Source organism: Oreochromis aureus, linkage group 5 (assembly GCF_013358895.1).
Source record: "Oreochromis aureus strain Israel breed Guangdong linkage group 5, ZZ_aureus, whole genome shotgun sequence".
NCBI lineage: Eukaryota > Metazoa > Chordata > Actinopteri > Cichliformes > Cichlidae > Oreochromis > Oreochromis aureus.
The window spans coordinates 22,250,840-22,269,863 of record NC_052946.1 but is presented as its reverse complement, the minus strand read 5'-3'; the positions used below and the strand labels follow the sequence as shown (position 1 = coordinate 22,269,863).

At 38.7% G+C, this 19,024-nt stretch overlaps 2 protein-coding genes across 3 annotated transcripts in view; one reads left to right on the top strand and one right to left on the bottom strand.

Annotated features, from left to right (window-relative positions):
- sirt4 (sirtuin 4) overlaps window positions 1-19,024 on the top strand; it is a 700,781-nt gene that overhangs the window by 656,182 nt on the left and 25,575 nt on the right. The gene's annotated exons all lie outside the window — the stretch shown is intronic.
- LOC116313655 (metacaspase-1-like) lies at window positions 878-11,963 on the bottom strand. 2 transcript variants are annotated; one of them, XM_031731419.2, is made up of 4 exons: window positions 11,865-11,963; window positions 6,644-6,789; window positions 2,136-2,375; window positions 878-1,839 (listed from the first exon to the last, which is right to left on the bottom strand). In XM_031731419.2, exons 2-4 carry the CDS (start codon window positions 6,741-6,743, stop codon window positions 1,670-1,672), a joined length of 510 nt encoding a protein of 169 aa, XP_031587279.1. In that variant the 5' UTR covers window positions 6,744-6,789; window positions 11,865-11,963; the 3' UTR covers window positions 878-1,669. The 2 variants fall into 2 exon arrangements, with proteins under 2 accessions (XP_031587279.1, XP_039468193.1); XM_039612259.1 differs by lacking the exon at window positions 11,865-11,963 and adding an exon at window positions 9,897-9,953.

Genomic DNA, 19,024 nt, shown 5'->3' with positions numbered 1-19,024 from the left:
TGTGTAAAAAGGGAAAAAAAGGAAAATGACTTGAAAAATCATTAGCACAAAATAGCTCGGTCACGCTTCTTACTGAGAAAAAGCGTTTGTAGGTAGTCATTTATAAGAATGCCTTTATTTTGCATTGATTTTGCTTTTACAATTTCAGATCAAACACCATCAGACAGCACACCATGCACATTCTCCAAAATGTTTTCATGTATCACTTAATCACCCAAGATACTGTAGAATATCCCCAAGACTATTAGGCTACAGTACAACATCTGTTAAATCTGTGTTCAGTAACATCACAGAAACACAAACAGAAACTGGTGATCACACACTCACCGCCCATTTTTGAACAGACTTGGCACCGATTCAGCAAGGTGCTGCCTTCCTCTGAGATTTTGGCCATATTGACACGACAGCGTCACACAGTTGCTACAAATTCATCCCAAAGGTCTTCTGTTGGGTGGAGATCTGGTGACTGTGGAGACCATTTAAATACAGTGAACTCCAGGATCATTCCTTTCTTTATATGTGGACTATGCAGTTGCATAGAGCTGCCACAGCCACTAGAGGACCCCCAAACTGCAAGTTCAACCTCAATATATTCTGGGAGTTTGAAAATGACCTGTCTTTATTTGTAGCCGGCTAAGCCCCGTCACATGTTTAGTGAAGCACTTCTATGATTAAAAATTCAATTTAGGTAAAAAAAAAAATCAAGCTTCAATGATACAGAGACTGTGTCCTGTGTAATCACTACAATGCAAAACCATTATTAGGCTCATGAAGTCACATCAAGTGTTTGCCCAAGCTGACCGACGTGTGTTTTTTATTCTTATTTTTTTGTTAGAACTTTGATATTTATCTTGAAAAAAGTCTCAAAGTCTTTGTGCTGTTTTAAATTTGAGCTTTATGTTATTTGCATATCACTGCATTCAGTATTTGTTTACACTTTGCACAGCGTTTCCAACCATTTTGGAAATGAGGCTATAAGATGGGGCAAAAAAAACCTTAGCAGGGAAGTCTTCTGTCCATGTGAACACAAAAAACGTAACACACAACAACTTTCCCTGTGTAAAAGGCTTAGTTTGTCAAATTGACACAGGTGAATTAAATAATGAATTAAACACAGGTGGTCAACTGACATGACATTTTCACATGTAACACGACTTCCAAGGCAATGCACACAAGTACAGGGGGGAAAAAAGGTTCAAAGCATTTCATGAGTGTGCAATAAGATGGCAGATGGCAAAGATTTGATGTCCACGGACATTAGAGATGCACTGTTTGCAGGTTTCTTTGACAATTCCATTTTACTTTTCAGCTATATGAGCAAAAATCTGCTTTTTTATGCAAAATATCCAGAAATGGTGATCTCATGTTTAATTTCCCAAAATACCCAAGATAGAGCCATTGAAAACTGTTTAGAAAAAAACAACAACAATAACAAAATGACTGCAGTTTGTAGTGTATATGCTTACTACATTTCGCACACATATCCAAAAATATGTTTTAAACTGTTGAACACAGCTGGTGCACCATTACTGTCCTAACATTCCCACATGTAGCCATCAAAATAAAAGAAGCAAGTTATTCTGGAGTTCCTTCTTCTTCATTCAAAGCACATACTCCCAATTGAGCCAAATTTGAAAATGTTGCAGCGTTTTTGTGTCTGATTGATACACTAAGTATCCAGCCTATAGGGTAGAACAAATTCCTGGTTGTGTGCCGAGCTGGCGAGGAAGTCTGAGCTGTCAGTTAGAGCATTGGGCTGCGGCTGGGCTGGAGGCTTCGAATGGTACTCTGGCTGGCTGGAAGATTGGTTGATTGGTTGCAGAGGATAGGCGGGACCAACTGGAAACAGAGAAGTTGGCATGAGATTGAAAATGTTTTAAGATCTGTAATATAAGAATCAATATTATCTAGCAGTATTGTCCACTCTAGTGTCTGATTACAGTTATTCAGAAGAGCAGAAAATGCAAAATAACTCTGCAGACCTTTGACATCATTTACTCAAGGTTGGTGTGCAGTGCATTTCTGCAAGAACTGTGTAAGCCCTGCATTCAACAAACTGATTGCTTAGAATAATAATAAATCATAAATAATAAGATAGATAGGCTATCAAATATAGTGTTCAAAACCACACTCACTTGCGTCCTGATACGATGGTGGTGGTGTTAATGGCTGTTCATGGTTGAGTGGTGTGGTCATGGGCACAGCTGGATTGCCAGGCATAGCTGGGTAACCAGGGTACCCTGGTACTGCCTGGTAGGGGACTCTCTGATAGGACTGTGAGGGCCCAGGTATTGTAATTGGGTACTGAGGGTACCGCTGTGGGTACTGCTGAGGCGTGGCGGTGACCAAGGTTTGGGTAGCATTAGCCACCTCAGCTGTAAGCAAACAAATAACAATACATGAGAAATGTGGCACTTCTAAGTTACTTATAGCTTTGATTGTTTTATGTGAAGTGGAGAAGTACAGCTAGGAGCTGAATTATTCAGGTGTGACGGGGAAAAAATTGCTTCCATAAACATTCTTCAACACTCACAGAAATAAAGATGACAAAGACTGTTTACAATTCTACTAATTTTATATCCTGTTTATGTTTCAAAATCTGTTTATATCCAGTTCTTCTTGTACACATTAGGAGTTAAATGCATGGAGCAAAGGTCAAGGAAACAGAAATCTCAGCTTGTGCTCTGACTCGTGTTTTAACCATGAATACAGCCCTCAGATTAATAAATTATAAATGATTAATGTAAACATATTCAACTCCTGTCAGGTTAAATCCTCATAATATAATTTTTCAGACGTATACAGCAAATACATGCTAGCTTTACCATGTTTGGCAGCGTCAAAGATTGAAAAATTTGGGGAAAAGGCCACTGGGAGGGGACAGAATTATCTCAAAAGTAATCCCGCTATTCTTTCTTTTTGTATCCAGGAGGACACAAATATATGAAAAATCAACAAACATAAAGGAACTCCCGTTGTTTAATGTCAGAAAGACAACAGCATTGTTTTGGAAAAAGCACTCACAGATCAAGTGTTATGCACTTAATGAGACAAATGATGCCACTTCTCCCACTGGAGTAAATAACATGTATTGAAGGATGAACAAAAATATTTCAAAAGGCCTGGGAATCTTTTTGGACTTCCTAAACAACTTGGATGTGAAAGAGATAACTTACGGATAGATGGTTAATGACCCGGCAGTATTTACTTTGTTATATGTTCTAAACCAACTCAGAACCTTCTTTTTTGATTCCCACCACCCTCTGAAACACAAACTCAGGGTAATCAGGACCCTGCAACACCGGGCAGAAAAGGTTCCCTCTAAGCCAGAAGGGAAAGAAAAGAAACACATGGGTACGGAAAGCTCTTAAAACGTGTGGTTATAACAACAGAGAATAATCACATTACAAACAGAACAACACTGTCATCCCTTATGTAGCAGGTTTATCAGAGAAACTGCAAGCATGACATCCCAGTGCACTTCAAATCAAGCCTCACCCTCAGACAAAAACAGATTCATCCCAAGGGCAAGACTCCAAAACACAAGCTAAACAACATAGTGTATGCTGTGCAGTGCAGCGAGGAGTGCTCAGAGCTCCACACTGGAGAAACCAAACAACCACTGCATAAATGCATGGCACAAAATAAAAGAGACACCTCAACAAGACAAGACTCTGCATCTAAAGGTCAAAGGTCACTCTTTTGAGGATGCCAGTGTTGACATGATGCACAGAGAAGACAGATGGTTTTAAAGACGAGTGAAAGAGGCCATCTACGTCCGCTGTGAACGACCATCTTTGAACAGAGTGGGTGGCTTACAAAACCAAACTCTCCCACCCGCAATGCAGTTTTGACATCCCTTCCCAGGCGCTTCAACCATGACATCGTGCATCAGGTGACCTCAATAAACCACATGACAGGGTGAGGCATGGTCTCATAGTGCTTTCACCCGAAACCTCTGGTGATAATGACGCAAACCTTTCTTACACCTTTGCTCATGTGATGAAGCACATGAGTAATAGTGGGTCAACAACCGTCCTGAGGGCCACCCCCACCAGAGTTACCTGTACTCTCCACCTTTTGGTTTTAGAACTGAAGAATCCTCTTGGATGAGAGGTGAAACGTCTTCACAAAACAGTTTGGAAAACTTTCTTTTCAAGCCCCTTAGACTACTGTGACCTGGATGACTGAGATCCTGCACAAACAAATGTCTTTTTTTGTCTTTATGATTATGTAGTTTTGAAGTATGTAGACTGGTATAGGATTGCGTATTTTAATTTAAAGCTGAAAAATATGTTAGTTAACATGGAATATCAGTTCCTGACGCTTACAGACAAAACAAACCCATTTGAATGTTCACAATCTAAATAAGCTCTCTGAAGCATAAATTAAGGATTAATCATTTATATATTCATGACAAATAGGCTATTTAGACCTTATGAATTGATCTACAGTTCAAAATGTATTGCATACACTTATTAGGAGGGAATTCATATAATGAAGACATATATTAAGAACATCATGTAAGGGTTAAGTGTGTAGAGAATCAGAGAAACACTAGGGATTTTTTATTATCATACTCAAAATGTGAATTCATCTGTGTGTAAGTACAGTTAAAATCAAAGCATGAACCAAGAAAACAAAAAACTGGTGAGAAAAGAGGTCGTTTTCAACACAACGTCAGTCATCACAACCACTTCCTGTAAATAACATTTATCTGATATTGCCTAGTTAAGAAAGTTAAGCGTTTCAAGGTTACAAATATATTAATGTGTGAAGCAAACATTTAGAAAAGCTCATAACAAATAAGAATTCATCACATTTTGTTATGTTCTAAAGCTGTGAAGATCTTTAAATAGCCTTGTTTACTGATGGACTTCTACACATAAATATCGATAAGATCAACTCTTATGTGTTATCTTAAAGAATGAACAGCAAAAGTTTAGCAGCAGGGCAGAAGAAACAAGATGCTCAAGACAAACTGGAACGTCTGCTGCTCAGAGGCAGAGCTGTACATCCTTTGCACTGACCACAATACATTTGCAGGAGAAACAGCAGAAACCACAAGTATACACAGCACACGGTGTGTTCACACCTGTAATGTTTATTTATATTCTGGGAAAAATAAATAAAGCTCACTATGGAGGGTTAATAGTGAGTGCAGCAACAATGCTAGTTCAGTGGGTATTTTAATAAACCAAAGTGAAAATGTTCTGTCGTTTTGTTGCTGTCAGTGGAGATACTGAAGTCAACACTGGTTCCAATTTCCCCACACAGTCTCTGGCAATTTACTTCCTAATGAAAACAACCACAAATCACAAATTTCCATTTCTTTTTAAAAAAAATCATCTAATGTTAGTTTACTTCTGAATTTTATTCAGAATTTTTCAGAATTTGAGAGAAAATAGTGAAATTCTTCAGGATGACTTTCAGCAATTACTGAGTGTGGTGAATACAGATATATGGAGATATAAACTGCAGTTTCCAATCTGTGTCTTATAGGTATGAAATAAGTGTATGATGAACTGAATTATTGGTTGTGGTATTTTCATGACATTTAACAAAAGAAGGGAAAAAAATAGACACGCACAACAAACTGCTGCTGCACCCACACAGCTGTTTTGAAGCACCATAAGAGGTCACTGAAAAAGCAAAAGTTTAGCCAAAAAAACCTTAATGTCAAATGTGGAACTTCACAGCTCACAAAAGTTAGCAAATCCTCTATATGTATGTTATTACCTTGTGTATGATACTGTGATTTTGACACGTTAGATCAGTTTGTGCTCTGTGTCTCAGTTCTTGTGTTTCTTGTCAGAGGAAACCTTTGCAGTAATGAAAGTCATGTGGTGGGTGGCCCAACAGACTTCAAAGGTAGCGTTTCAACCATGTTCTCATGCAGGTGACCTACAAATGTGCAACAGCACGTTGCTCAACATCTTCACCTGCGTACAAGCTGTCGATATATTAATAATAGGATTCATGTGGGTCAGGTTGAGCTTGTTCTCAGAGTTTGCAGAGAAACTTTATCCGTTTGAGGGCAACTGATATTTCAGTTTTGTGTATAGTTTTGACAGGAGGTAAAATCCAGTATCTCCCTTATTTTTTTAGTGTTTGACATGTTTTTTCTGACATGGTGCTATTCACTAACTGAGAACATTTCTCCATTCAAAGGAACTGGGCTGCCATTTTTATTCAACTAGTACCGGTTTCTTTACTACTTGTCACTTGTTGTGCTTAAATACTGTTCTTTAACATAAAATTGAGTGACTCCTTACATGTTTCAGATCATAACTGACGTGGTTTGAAATAGTTCTCGACTTAGCCCGGTCCTGAATTATATGAGCAGATTTCCTGAAGGAAAATTTGAGGGACTCAACCTTAAGGAAGATTGGGGGTTTGGAAAGACCCCAAGTTGCTCTCTGATGCAACTGAGTGCGATGGTTCAGGTACACACTGGCATGCCTACGTTTGTTTTTATGACAGCGCAGACCTGTTCGCAGAGACTTTACATCACAATGCTCAATGCATCTCCAGCCATCCATGTTAACATCCACAGCAGAGCATAATCAATGCTTAACAAATTCCCTACCACACACATGTCCACACAAAAGAAAGTATCAGCTGTTGGCCATAGAGTACTTACAGTTTGGATTAGCAGCGCTCCTGCACAGACAGCTACAGGTGAAGAAACAGCACCAGAAGATGATGCCGAGTATAATGTAGACTAAGTTAAAGTCATTCATGACAGCAATAACAGGGAGAAGTGGAAGTGTATGATGGGAGTTCAACCTGAAAAGAAAACAAAGAAATTATTATGCAAACATTAACCAGAAGAAGAAAATGTTACATTGAAAAGAGTCGTATTTTAACCAGCTAACAGTTTGTACAGGGGTGGTGTCAGTGTGTGCTCCTTCCTCACTTCAGTCCTGTAGGATCTTCTGACAAGATCTGCTTAATATCCTAAAAAACTCTGCAACTCTCCGTGTGGTCAACAACAGACACACATTATGGCCCTAATGTTGAAGTCTTGTACTCCTTATACTTTTGTTTTGAGTCTTGCCTCGCTGACTGTCGCATAGTTTTTTCTCACTTTCCATTTTGACTCCTACAAGATACCTTTAAATATTACTGGGAAGGGCACTTTTTTCCCCCCTGACGTTTATGGAGGCCCCCTTTAGTGGCCTGGAGAATAACAGTGTGCAATTTTCAGTACTTCCAAGCACAATGGAATGACAATAGTTGAAATAGCACAACCTGGACTTGGATAGAGGTTGCTACATGCCTACAAGAAACTAAATTCAATGTATCTTAAGTCATGTCAAGGCCAGGAGGAACCCTGTCAATCTTCCAGCAGGTATGTAGAGACAATAGCGATAATGTGGGAAACAATCGAACAAACAAACAAACAACAACTGTGGTGCAAGCTTTAGGTGGACTTCAGGTTTCACGTCCTGTTTCTCAACACCAGTCGGGGTTTACAACACACATGCGCACACCAGAGGCGGAGGCAGACATTTGATACACCCGGGGCTTTGCCCTAAAGGGTAGTATGCATGTGGGATTTTGGGGGGGGGGGGCTGTAGAAATGACTGAAAGATTATTAGGCTCTGTTTTGAGTTTTGTTCAAAAAAGAATGACTTCACAGGGCTCTAGAGTGCGACCAATTTGGTCGCAAATGCGACCAAATTTTTTCGGGTAACAAAAAAAATAAAAAACTCTGCAACTCTCCGTGTGGTCAACAACAGACACACATTATGGCCCTATCGTGGACTAAACCAATCAGAGATAGTCAGGGGCGGGACCTCTCTGATTGGCCGTGGTCCAGTTGAAAGTGCAGGTGGAAGAGAGAGGTGAGTAGCTTGAATAAAGCGATATCAATTCATTAACGGATTCCACACAAAGACGTAAACACAGAGCGACCCGACGCATCAGAATCAGCTTTGTCTTTCTCGGCTTTCTCACCCCACGGCCCGAACACGGACACGCTGTCGGAGCTTAGCGATTCTGATGCGTCGGGTCCGCGCTGTGTTTCCGTCTTTTTTGCACTAGATTCTAAACTGCAGGTTTTGTCTCTCCAACCAAAATTCGCCGAGCCAGCAGCAAAAGAAGCAGCAAACTACGCTTCGCATTTGATCAATGTCGTCATGAATTCCCTCTGAGTTTTGCTGTTTTGCTTCCACCACGATAAAAATCACACTTCATGCACAGCTCTCTCTCTCTCTCTGTACTTCAAGAACAGTTTCCCGTCTCAAATCTCTGTTTTCTGCATTATCCATTTGCTTATTACCCACCAGTCTACCGTTGTTTACAGCGCTGTCGGCCGCTGTCTTTTTCTTTTTCTTTTTTCACTTAAATGACCTCGGACAAGAAAGCCTAATTTCTGCTGTTCAATACTGAAGAAATTTAAACTTCTTAAAATTATGCAAAATTGCAGAATATTTTTAAGGTTATCTGCTATAAAACGCCAGACCAGGAAAATCTCCTTCATATTTTTCTGTGTTTTATTCTCAGTTACTTTGACACAAAGGCATCTGCTGTGATGTTCACAATTCTGATGAAGTCTCACATGTATCAGTACTGATAAATGATCAGAATTATAACATTTCTGACTGTCTGAGGCTAAATTGAGTCAAATCAGGACTTTGAGAACCGGAATCGAATGGATTATAGAAATCAGTGATGATACCCAGCCCTAGCAGCCTAGGCCTGACAGAAGTGGATGTAGCTGTGGGTAATAAGAAAAGATGAAAAGAACTATTGATAACTTTTGTGTTAAGTTAAGGCCTGATCCGTCTGAAATTCATAGCCAGCTCTGACACGGTGCCATCAATCTTTGAATGCTGACAAAACAGCAGTGTATCCAGAAAACACATTATATGCTGCAATAAATGCACTGCCCAAGTGTCCCCTCTCCCCACTGCCTTTCAGCAGCAGGCAGCAGCAAACAGGTCGTCAGAGGAGCCAAGATGATGATTAAGTTTAACATTTTCTACAATATTGACAAAGCACTTTAAGCACAAGTTTGTTAGTTAATAATTTAGAAATGAATATTGTCTGTATGGACTTCCCCCCCAAAGAAAGTGCACATGTAAAACTGCGGTGCTAAGCGATGCGGTTGAAAAATTTGAGTGCGCCTAAATTTTGTGCTGGTACGTCTAAATTTTTAAAGTTAGGCGTACCGGTGCGCCCATGTCAAAAAGTTAGTCTAGAGCCCTGCTTCATATAGGAAAAAATAAATATCACCTTAAACTAGTTTTTTTAATTAAGCAGCAAGGCAGAACAAAATCAGGGCTGTATCAAGACACGAGGACTAAACCCCAATTCAACCAGACCCAGAACTGATCCAGAATTAAAACAGGACTACAACAGTTCAAAATCAGGACTACTTACCCATATGGAAAAGAAATAGTAAAAACTTATATGATTTACTCATGAAAGTGGCCACTTTCTCATTACTTTCATATATTGTTTTAGTAAGTATCCAAAACATACAAGTTTCATTTATATAATTTTTCTAGGGATCTTATGTCTGTTTTCACTCTTGTATGCTTTTCATACAAGTTTCACACAAGACAGATACAAACTTTATAAGATTTATATATATCTTTTCCATATGGGTAGGACTTAACCAAGACAGAACCAGAATCAGAACTAGATGATAGTAGCACTAAAAATCATCATAGACCTGCACTACACTTATTTTTTAATTCTACCAAAGTACACTATTTAGATTCAGAAAAGTTTATATAATTATTTAGCCTTCATAAGCCTGCATAACTTAATAGAATTTGAAAAATAACAAACCTAAAAAGAAACACTAGGTATGAGATACATGAGCACCTATGGTACGGTGATACTTTTGGCAAACAACCATTTGACTAACATGTGTGTCTCACCTGCTCTTGTTCCATCTCTGTTCTGTCCTCATTCTCCTCTCCATCTCCCTCTCTGCTCCTCTCTCTCCCTCTCTGCTCCTCTCTCTCCCTCTTTGTGCTGACAATCAAGCCAAACACCAACATCATCAAATATACAGTTGAAACCAGATATTTACATACTCTTCAGATAAAAACACAAACACTTTTTTAATTGTAACATCAAATCAGACTAAATGTTTATTTTTTTATGACTGATAAATATAAAAACATATTTGTTAACTTTAAGAGTAAAGAGAGAAACTATCTGTATTTCTTAATTGTAAATGGCACCAAATTGTATTCAAAATTCAGCCACACTTATGGAGCTCCACAATTTTTTTCCTGGTGTTTTGGTTGACATCTCTTGATTTTCCCATGTCAAAGAAACAGGCTCTGTGTTTTGCTTTATATGCATCCACAGGTGTGCCACCAATTTACTCACATGGACTCTACTAACCTATCAGAAGCTTCAGCTCAGAATGGAATCGTCTGGAGTTTTCTTATTAATTAACAATAAACTTAGTGTATATGCACTCCTAAATTTGATGAAAGTGATTAAAATAGACAGCTGTCTCTCTTTATTCTGACATTTAATTAATTCAAAAGATATTTCAATATTTATTTATCTAAAACAAAAGTTTACTCTAAATTGATGTTTAACAGTAAAAAATGTTCTTGTGTTTTCCATAAAGTGTTTGCAAATATCTGGTTTAAACTGTGAATATACTGCTGTGTACTGAAATTCCTCTTGTTTTGCATAGAAACATACTGAACAACATACAAACCGTAATATATAAAATAACATCTACTAGTTTTTTCTTTGAAAGAAGCTCCTTATGTCCATTCTTGTATATCAGTACATTACTGAAACTGATTTATTTAGCCGTGGAGGGTAACAACTGAAAATATGAAATAAACACACGTAAGCTAAGACTCTCTAAAAAAACAGCATTGTTGTTGTTCGACTTTTCATTTCGCCATTTGTTGATTCACTTGAAGAGCAAGTAGCCTAAAGTAATATGGGTCAAGTATCAGTTTGATATCAATCTTTTGTGATACACCGTCAAATTTACATTATTTGTACAGTACGAATGATTTGCTTTGGTACCTGGTCGAACTTCTGTTCTCCTCGGTCTGTCTCGCTGCGTTTCTCAGGCAGCAGCTCCCCCCGCCCCCTCGCTCAGTCGCTCAGTGTCTGAGCTCGGATCATACCAATATTAGGGGGGATTTACGCACAGTCGTAAATTCCCACAGTGTGCACTATGTGCTTCGAATATTGTGTGTAGTTTTTTGTTTTATACAGTTGTCAGCCAGGCATCTAACTTCGAAAAAATTACACTCCAAAAGACCCCGGGCTTCTGAAAAAACAACCCGGGCTTAAGCCCAGTAAGCCACCCCCCCCGCTCCGCCACTGGCGCACACATACATCACTATTACTCTGCTGTGATTGCACATAGAGAAAAGGGGGGAAAGGGAACCATTTAAAAGAGAAATTATTGACCTTACACAACTATCTTAAAGATGATTTATTATCGATTGCAGGATAAAATAGAAAAATAAACAAAGTTGCTATTTATTATTCTTGTTCAACATGGCAAAGTGCTCATTCTATAGAAATAAAAAACATATATTCAACGGACAGGAGATGGAAATATCATATAAAAGAATTAGTTATTAGTTATGACAATTCACTGCTCAGCGTTGGTTTTAAGAGGTTGTTGATTAAACTTGAGTTCCGTTTCAGAGGCTGTGGTTCTGAGCGCTGCTGAACTGCACTGCACAAACGGTAACGTTAAAAAAAAATAACCTCACTGCCATCGCACTAATAACGGACTGCTTTTATTTTCGGTTTGAAGCCAACATCACAGACTGCATGCCGAGACACGCGGTCAAATGAGCTGATGCTGACAAGAACAACAAGTATTTACAAATTTAAATGATCAAACTTACCGGTAACACAAGGAGACAGGATCACACACAGAGCCAACAATGACAGTTTTAGAGAAGTCTGATCAGGAACTACTGCTGCAAAGATCTTCTATATGTGCCACCTCGCTCAGTTAATGTTCCAACCCACTTTTTTCATTCACAGATTATTCCTATTCATGATCTATAAGTACGTCTTTATACACGGTCTGTACTTATGAACAACAGTGAGGTCACTGGGGGCAGGACGTCGGTATTTATTTCATTTTTATCTTTAATGCGATAATAATAATTAGAATTATTACTGAAAACAAGACAGTAAGAATTGGTAGGCTACTAATCGATTACTAATCGGCTTTTATTTTGAAAATACTCTTCAGCGCACCGGAGCGACATTGGGCCACTTCTATTTCAAGTGAGGAAAGAAAGAAAGAAAGAAAGAAAGAAAGAAAGAAAGAAAGAAATCATAGTAATCTTAACAGGTCAATTAAATTGTCACTTTAAGGATATTCAAGACAAAGACAAAATGAGCTGTCACAGCTGATTTATTAGTGCAAAGCCCTCTGGTTTAACCAAAGAGCCTCAGGGTAAATTCTCAAAAATGCTAAACGTGAGCGGAAAATTATTTGGGGGGAGGGGGTGTAAGTGAAAGAAGTAGTCAGTTCATTTCAATAATTATCACACAACAGGGTAAATTACAGAACTGAGCACACCCAATGAGAGAGCTCAGTCAGTCTGTTTTTATATGTGCTGGTAGGTGAAAAACAACTTAAGGTTTTAAGGAAAAAGAATCCAGAATAAACCCTCAGTGATAAATGTTTCACTCTTTGTTCCCAACAGACTTAGAAGGTAATTCACACAAATACAAAGGGGGGAAAAGGTTCAAGGCACTCCAAATGTTTTTCTAGGAACTATAATTGACACCACAAGAAAAAAAAAACTTTTCTTCAATGAAAAAATTCATTTGCACAATAAAAGAATATAACAAAATAATAAAAGACGTTATTAAACTTCACAATCCTCCCCAAACTGCAGTAAGTTACACGATCTTTATTCTCACTTAAACAACTGAAAATAAAGTGCTCTGCTACTGGAAGGAGATACAAATAATTAACTGAAAAGAAGTTGCTGTAAAACCACCTGAGATACTTTACCTTAACAAACAAAAACAAGTGCTATTGTTCTCACTGATGCAGCTTTACTGTCCCAGCATTTCTACCTTTAGCCACTAAAATACATGAACCAAGTTACTCTGCAGTTTCTCATCTTCATTCCAATTCTTCCATTTGAGCCAAATATGTTGCATCATTTATGTGGCTGGTTGGGGCACTGTGACTATTAAGCCTATAGAACAAACTCAGGGTCGCATGCAGAGCTGGTTAGGAAGTCTGTGATATCCAGTAGACCGTTGTACTCATGCACAATACCCTCTGAAGGGTACAGTGGATCGCTGGGGATGAACACAGTCTGGCTGGAAGGCATCAGGTGGAGTGTACCAACTGGAAAAAGAAAGAGAACTTAGCGTGAGACCACAGTCACACCAAAAATAAATTTAATAGCAAGAATAAGTAAAATATTACACAGCAGCAATGTGAACCTTAGCATTAGATGACAAATGTTCTGAAGAGAAAGAAACTACAATATTGTGTCTTAGTCTGCAAACTTAATATAACGTGTTGTTACTGTAGGTCAGTGTGCTTTTGTGCAACTCTTAATCTTTGTTCAGTAATTTGCAGATCTATTTGAGAATGCACCACTCTTAAAGTAACAAATTAACTTCAATATCAGAAGGTTATGCATTCATTTTAAGAGTTATTATCTTTAATTTAAAGAGAAGTTGTCCTAATTTAGATTCAGTCATATTCAAAAACATGTTGAGTTTTGCTCTAATTTGTGTCATGCTTCTTTTTCATTATTTCTGTGTCTCTGGTGTTCGGCAGGACACTGATTACACTGCGTTGCACCCAAGTTTCTCTGCTCTGCAGTGAGTCAACAGACTGAACACAACACAGTTTATTTGGAGTTTCTGGATGCCTGTAGAAAAGCTGAAATCAATATTTCACTTATCCATACTAATATATTTTGGACACACTAACTTGTTTCCTCATACGATGGTGGTGGTTTTTGTGGGAATGGCTGTTCATGGCTTGGTGATGGGGTCATGAGCTCAGCTGCGTCACCAGGCTGAGCTGGTGTTGGCTGGGAGGACGCTCTCTGGTGGTAATGAGAGGTGTGAGTAGCGGTAGCCACCTCAGCTGTAAGCATACAAGTAACAAGAGATGAGAACTGTTGTATTCATGAGTTATTTATAGCTTTGGTCGTTGTATATGAAATGAAGGAGTACAGCTATAAGTATCACCTATTAGTGGTGATGGAGTACTTACTCTCTTCTTCATTGTCAGCGCTCCTGCACAAGTAGCTGCAGAAGCTGATAAAGAATGACAAGATACAAACGAGAAAGACGTAGTTCATGTCACTCATGACAGCAGTGGTAGCAGGAAATGGATGCGCAGGAACAGTGTTCAGTCTGAAAAGGCAACAAAGAAATAATTATCTAATGCAAAAACAAAACTGAAGAAAATGTTGGGATTCATTGTTCACCAAGTCAAATTGAGGCAAAGCATAGCAACCAGTGTATGATTAAAAACCAGTAAGCCCCATACCAGAACCAGAGAATACACAAAAATTCAGCAGTCATATTTAAATCAAGTAACAGTTTATATAGGGGTGTGCGTGCTCCTTTAGGCAGTTCTGACAGTATCTGCTCAATGTCCTCATTGTTGAAGTCCTTTGCTGTACTTCTTTTGTTCTGAATCTTCACCTGCCTCGCTGATTGTAGCAAAGTTTTTCTCACTTTCGATTTTGACTCCTACAAGATACATTTAAATGTCCGTGTGAGGCGCATTTTTCCACCCTCGAAATTTCAGATTATTTCAGATAAAATAATAAGCAGTTGTTTAATTCAGATCAGATCAGAGCAGAAGCATGTTGACTTTATGGAGTTGTTAATTAAGCTCGAGTTTCGTTTCAGAGGCTGTGGTTCTGGGTGCTGTTCAACTGTACAGGATGTATAGAAAAGGGTGACTGAAACAAACTAATGTTAGAGTGTTAATGGAAGTTTTTTTTTGTTTTTTTTTAAGTAAGCTCATTGATATCGTCCTATTAGCCGTCAAGTTTTTGGGGGGGTTTTTTAAATTACATTTTATTTTCGGTTTGAAGCCAAAATCACAGACTGCATGCCGAAACACGCAGTCAGATGTGATGCTGATAAGAACACCTACACAGAGTTAAATATTTAAACTCACCGGATACACGATGGGACGGGAGCACATCCAGAGCCAACACGTCTTAGAGGAAAGGGTCTGATCTGAACCCCTTAACGCGAAACTACTGCTGTAGATCTTCCATACACGTGGCCACCACACTGAATGTATATTCCGGCCCACTGCCAGCCTTCTTCCATTCACAGACTACTTACAATCATGATCTATAAGCACATCTTTATTCGCGGTCTTTTCTTATGAATATGGCCATTACAGTGAGGTCACAGAAGTCTGTTTATTTATTTATATTGTCAAATTAAAAACAAGACAGTAAAAATTGGCATGTTAACAATTAATTTTTGACGCTTTAGATGGCTTTTACTTTGAAAATTCTCGACGGCAAGTTTGGCTCAACCGCACAGGGCCGACACTCCGACACTTTTATTTCATAAGAGGAGAAAAAACATATTGATAATAAGTTTAATCGATCATAATTTAATTTATTTGCTACTTTAAAGGTATTCCGCGCCAGAAAATCAATAACGACAAAACGAGTTTTCACAACTCTCATAATAATATTTAGGGCCAGATCTATTAACGGTTTGGTTTACCAGCCAGGGCTGGACTGGTAAACAGTTTCCGGCGCCCCAATGGGTAAGTGTATTTTTAATTATTTTTGTTGTCAATATCACTACACAGGCTACGGTACAGGTCAACTGTACAGGATGTAAAGAAAAGGGAGACTGAAGGCCCGCTGCACACCCATCTATCCGTGAGAAAATTTATATACAGAGGAGCAGTCAGTTCATTTCAATAATTACCTGGATCCAGAAATCAGCTCACTCGATGGGGGAAGCATGTGATGTCCTAATAAAAATAATACAGTGTAAACGCATCGTTTACACACTGAAAACAGCATGCATTAAAAAAAAATAAATGAGAGGATGCTTATTTTGTCAAAATGACATGATGAATTTTAAAGTTGTATTTGATGGTCAAAAACACTTTTAGGTATTAACTAAGTGGAACTGTATGTGTTCAGGAAGCCTGAGTGATCAGCTGACCTGACATGAATGGAGAAAAAACCCTCAGTGATAAATGTTTTCACTCTTTGAATTTATTCACATGTAGCATGACTCACAAGACAATGCACACAAATACACAGGGAAAAAAAGGTTAACAGCACTTTGCAGGTCTGCAGTAAATTCATAGATAGCGATGAGATGATATCCACAGATACTAGAGATGCACTATAATAAAATAATAAAATAATAACAAAAGTTATTAAACTTCACAATGATTTTCTGTACAACCGCCTGACTTTAGCTTCTTTAACGTGTTCATATTTATCTCGCATGCGCATCCATCGATGCATTTCTAATGAACACTGAAACACCTAACTGGTGACCACTGAATCTGACTGTCAAGTACTTTCCCCAATAGAGAGTAAAGACAAGAGGCAGAGATCTTGAGGAATAAGCCCAAAGACAATTAGTGAGAAACAGTGACCTCATGTTTCAATTTTTCTAAATAACTTGAGCCACTAAAAACTGGTTTAAAGAATAAAATTGAAAATACATCAAGTTAGTCTGCCGTGTCTCATCTTCATTCAACATACTTCCATTTGAGCCAAATATTTTGCATCATGTTTGTATCTGATTGGGCCGCTATGACTATTAAGCCTAGCTTATAACAAATTCAGGGTCGCATGCAGAGCTGGTTAGGAAGTCTGTGCTGTCCTGTAGACCGTTGTACTCATGCACAATACCCTCTGATAGGTACAGTGGATCGCTGGGGATGAACACTGTCTCGCTGGAAGGCATCAGTTGTACAGGGTAGGCAGGACCAGCTGGAAACAGAAAGACAACTTAGCGTGAGACCACAATCAGACCAAAAAATTTCATATTACCAACAAATGCAGTTCTGTAGTGTAAAAATAAATATTATACAGCAGCAATTGGAACCTTAACAGCAGAAGATTTCCAGAGAGCCACAGTTTTGGTTTTCAAAGCCTGTTTTGACCTGTTTAATCTAATAAATATATTGTTTTCATAGTTTTTGTTAAATACAGGGTTGATCAAAATCCAAACTAACTTGTTTCCTCATATGATGGCGGTGGTCTTAGGAATGGCTGTTCATGGCTGGGTGATGTGGTCATGAGCTCAGCTGGGTCATCGGGCTGAGCTGGTGCTGGCTGGTAGGACGCTCTCTGGTGGGACTGAGAGGGCCCAGGTGCTGCAGTCGGTTGCTGAGTGTACTGCTGAGAAGTGGTGTGGTCAGCGGTAGCCATCACAGCTGTAAGCAAACAAGCAACAAAAATGTTGTATTCATGAGGTATCTATAGCTTTGGATGTTTTACATGAAAAAGGCTTCAAACTGCTTAATTAGTTACACTTAAGAAATATCCAACACGTATACAAACAGTGATGATAGAAGACCGTTTACCATTTCATGAATGTTAAACTACTTTTTTTATTTTGTTCTGAACTGATTTTCACACATTGTCATCCTCTCAATTTAATAAATATGATGTCATTTCCTCTATTAAATATAGAGGTTTACATTTATTTTTTTTTTCCACTGTGTGACTTCACTGTGTGAGTACAGTTGAAAATGGAACGGAAGAAAAAGAACTGTGGGAAGAGAAGGTGTTAACAGAGTGGTAGTCATCAAAACCACTTCCTGTGAAGAAAATTTATGTGGCATTGTCTAGTTAACAAACAGGTTCAAGGTACCAACAACAGTAACGTGTGAGGCCTATTAGTTACTTATGAACCTAACATTTCACACAATACAAAGACAAACTGATTACATGCAGTTAAGCTCTGGATCTGAGATTTATTGCACACTCTACTATCTGAGGTTTATTTCAGAAGATTGTTGAATAGACGTGTCCACTGATGGAGAACCTTTGCGCATAAATGTAGACTGAAATTAATTCTCACATGTTGTCTTGAAAAATGCACAGCAACAGCTTAACAGTGGGGCAGGTCACAGCCAGGAAACAAGAACACAAACCTAAATGTCTGCTGCTCAGAGGCAGATCTGCACTTTCTTTGTACTCACCACAAGTCATTTACAGGAAAATTCAGAAAGGAAACAGCAGAAACTATGGGCAAACACACCCCACAGTATGTTTACACCTGTGAGATTGGTCCATTTTCTAGGAATGTAAAATGAATAGTGAGGGCAACAAAAAAGTTACTTCGGCAGGTATTTAACCAGTTTAATTCCATCAGTTCTTAGAAGAGTCTAAAAATGTTACTGAAGTATGTATCACAAACCTGGACACTGTGAGGGAGAACGTGATAAGGAACAGAGGAAGACTGAGACGATATACACACAGGATCATGAGGGGACAGGCCCCAGGTGGGTACACAGCTGACACTAATCACTGACTAGGGAGACAAGGGAAGTAAAAAACTGAATATAATACACGCGAGGCAGGAGACTATCAAAATAAAACAGGAAACAGCACACACTTAGCTCTAGACTGAGACACGTGAACTTGACCACAGATGAATTAACATGGGAGGACAGAGAGACCAGAGAGACATGGGAACATGATCAGGAAAACAAAGGATAACGAAACATGGAAACTAACCAGACTAGAACAGGAGTCGCTGATGACAAGACCGATATGAGACCAGGAACAGACTAGACACTAAAGGGAACTAACATAACAAAACTAAGAACCAGGAACTATCAATAACAAACTCAGATGCACTAGAGAAACAAAACTCAAGATTAACTGATATAAAACTACTACTACTAAACCAATATAGAACTAGAAAATCTCTTATCCAAAAGAATGATTCACAAGACCATAATAAACTCAAAAACTGGGTCAAAGACCGAGGACCATGACCTGGGTTTTTGCTTCAGCTGCTGCCAGAACTGCACTCCACTTAACCTGCCTGT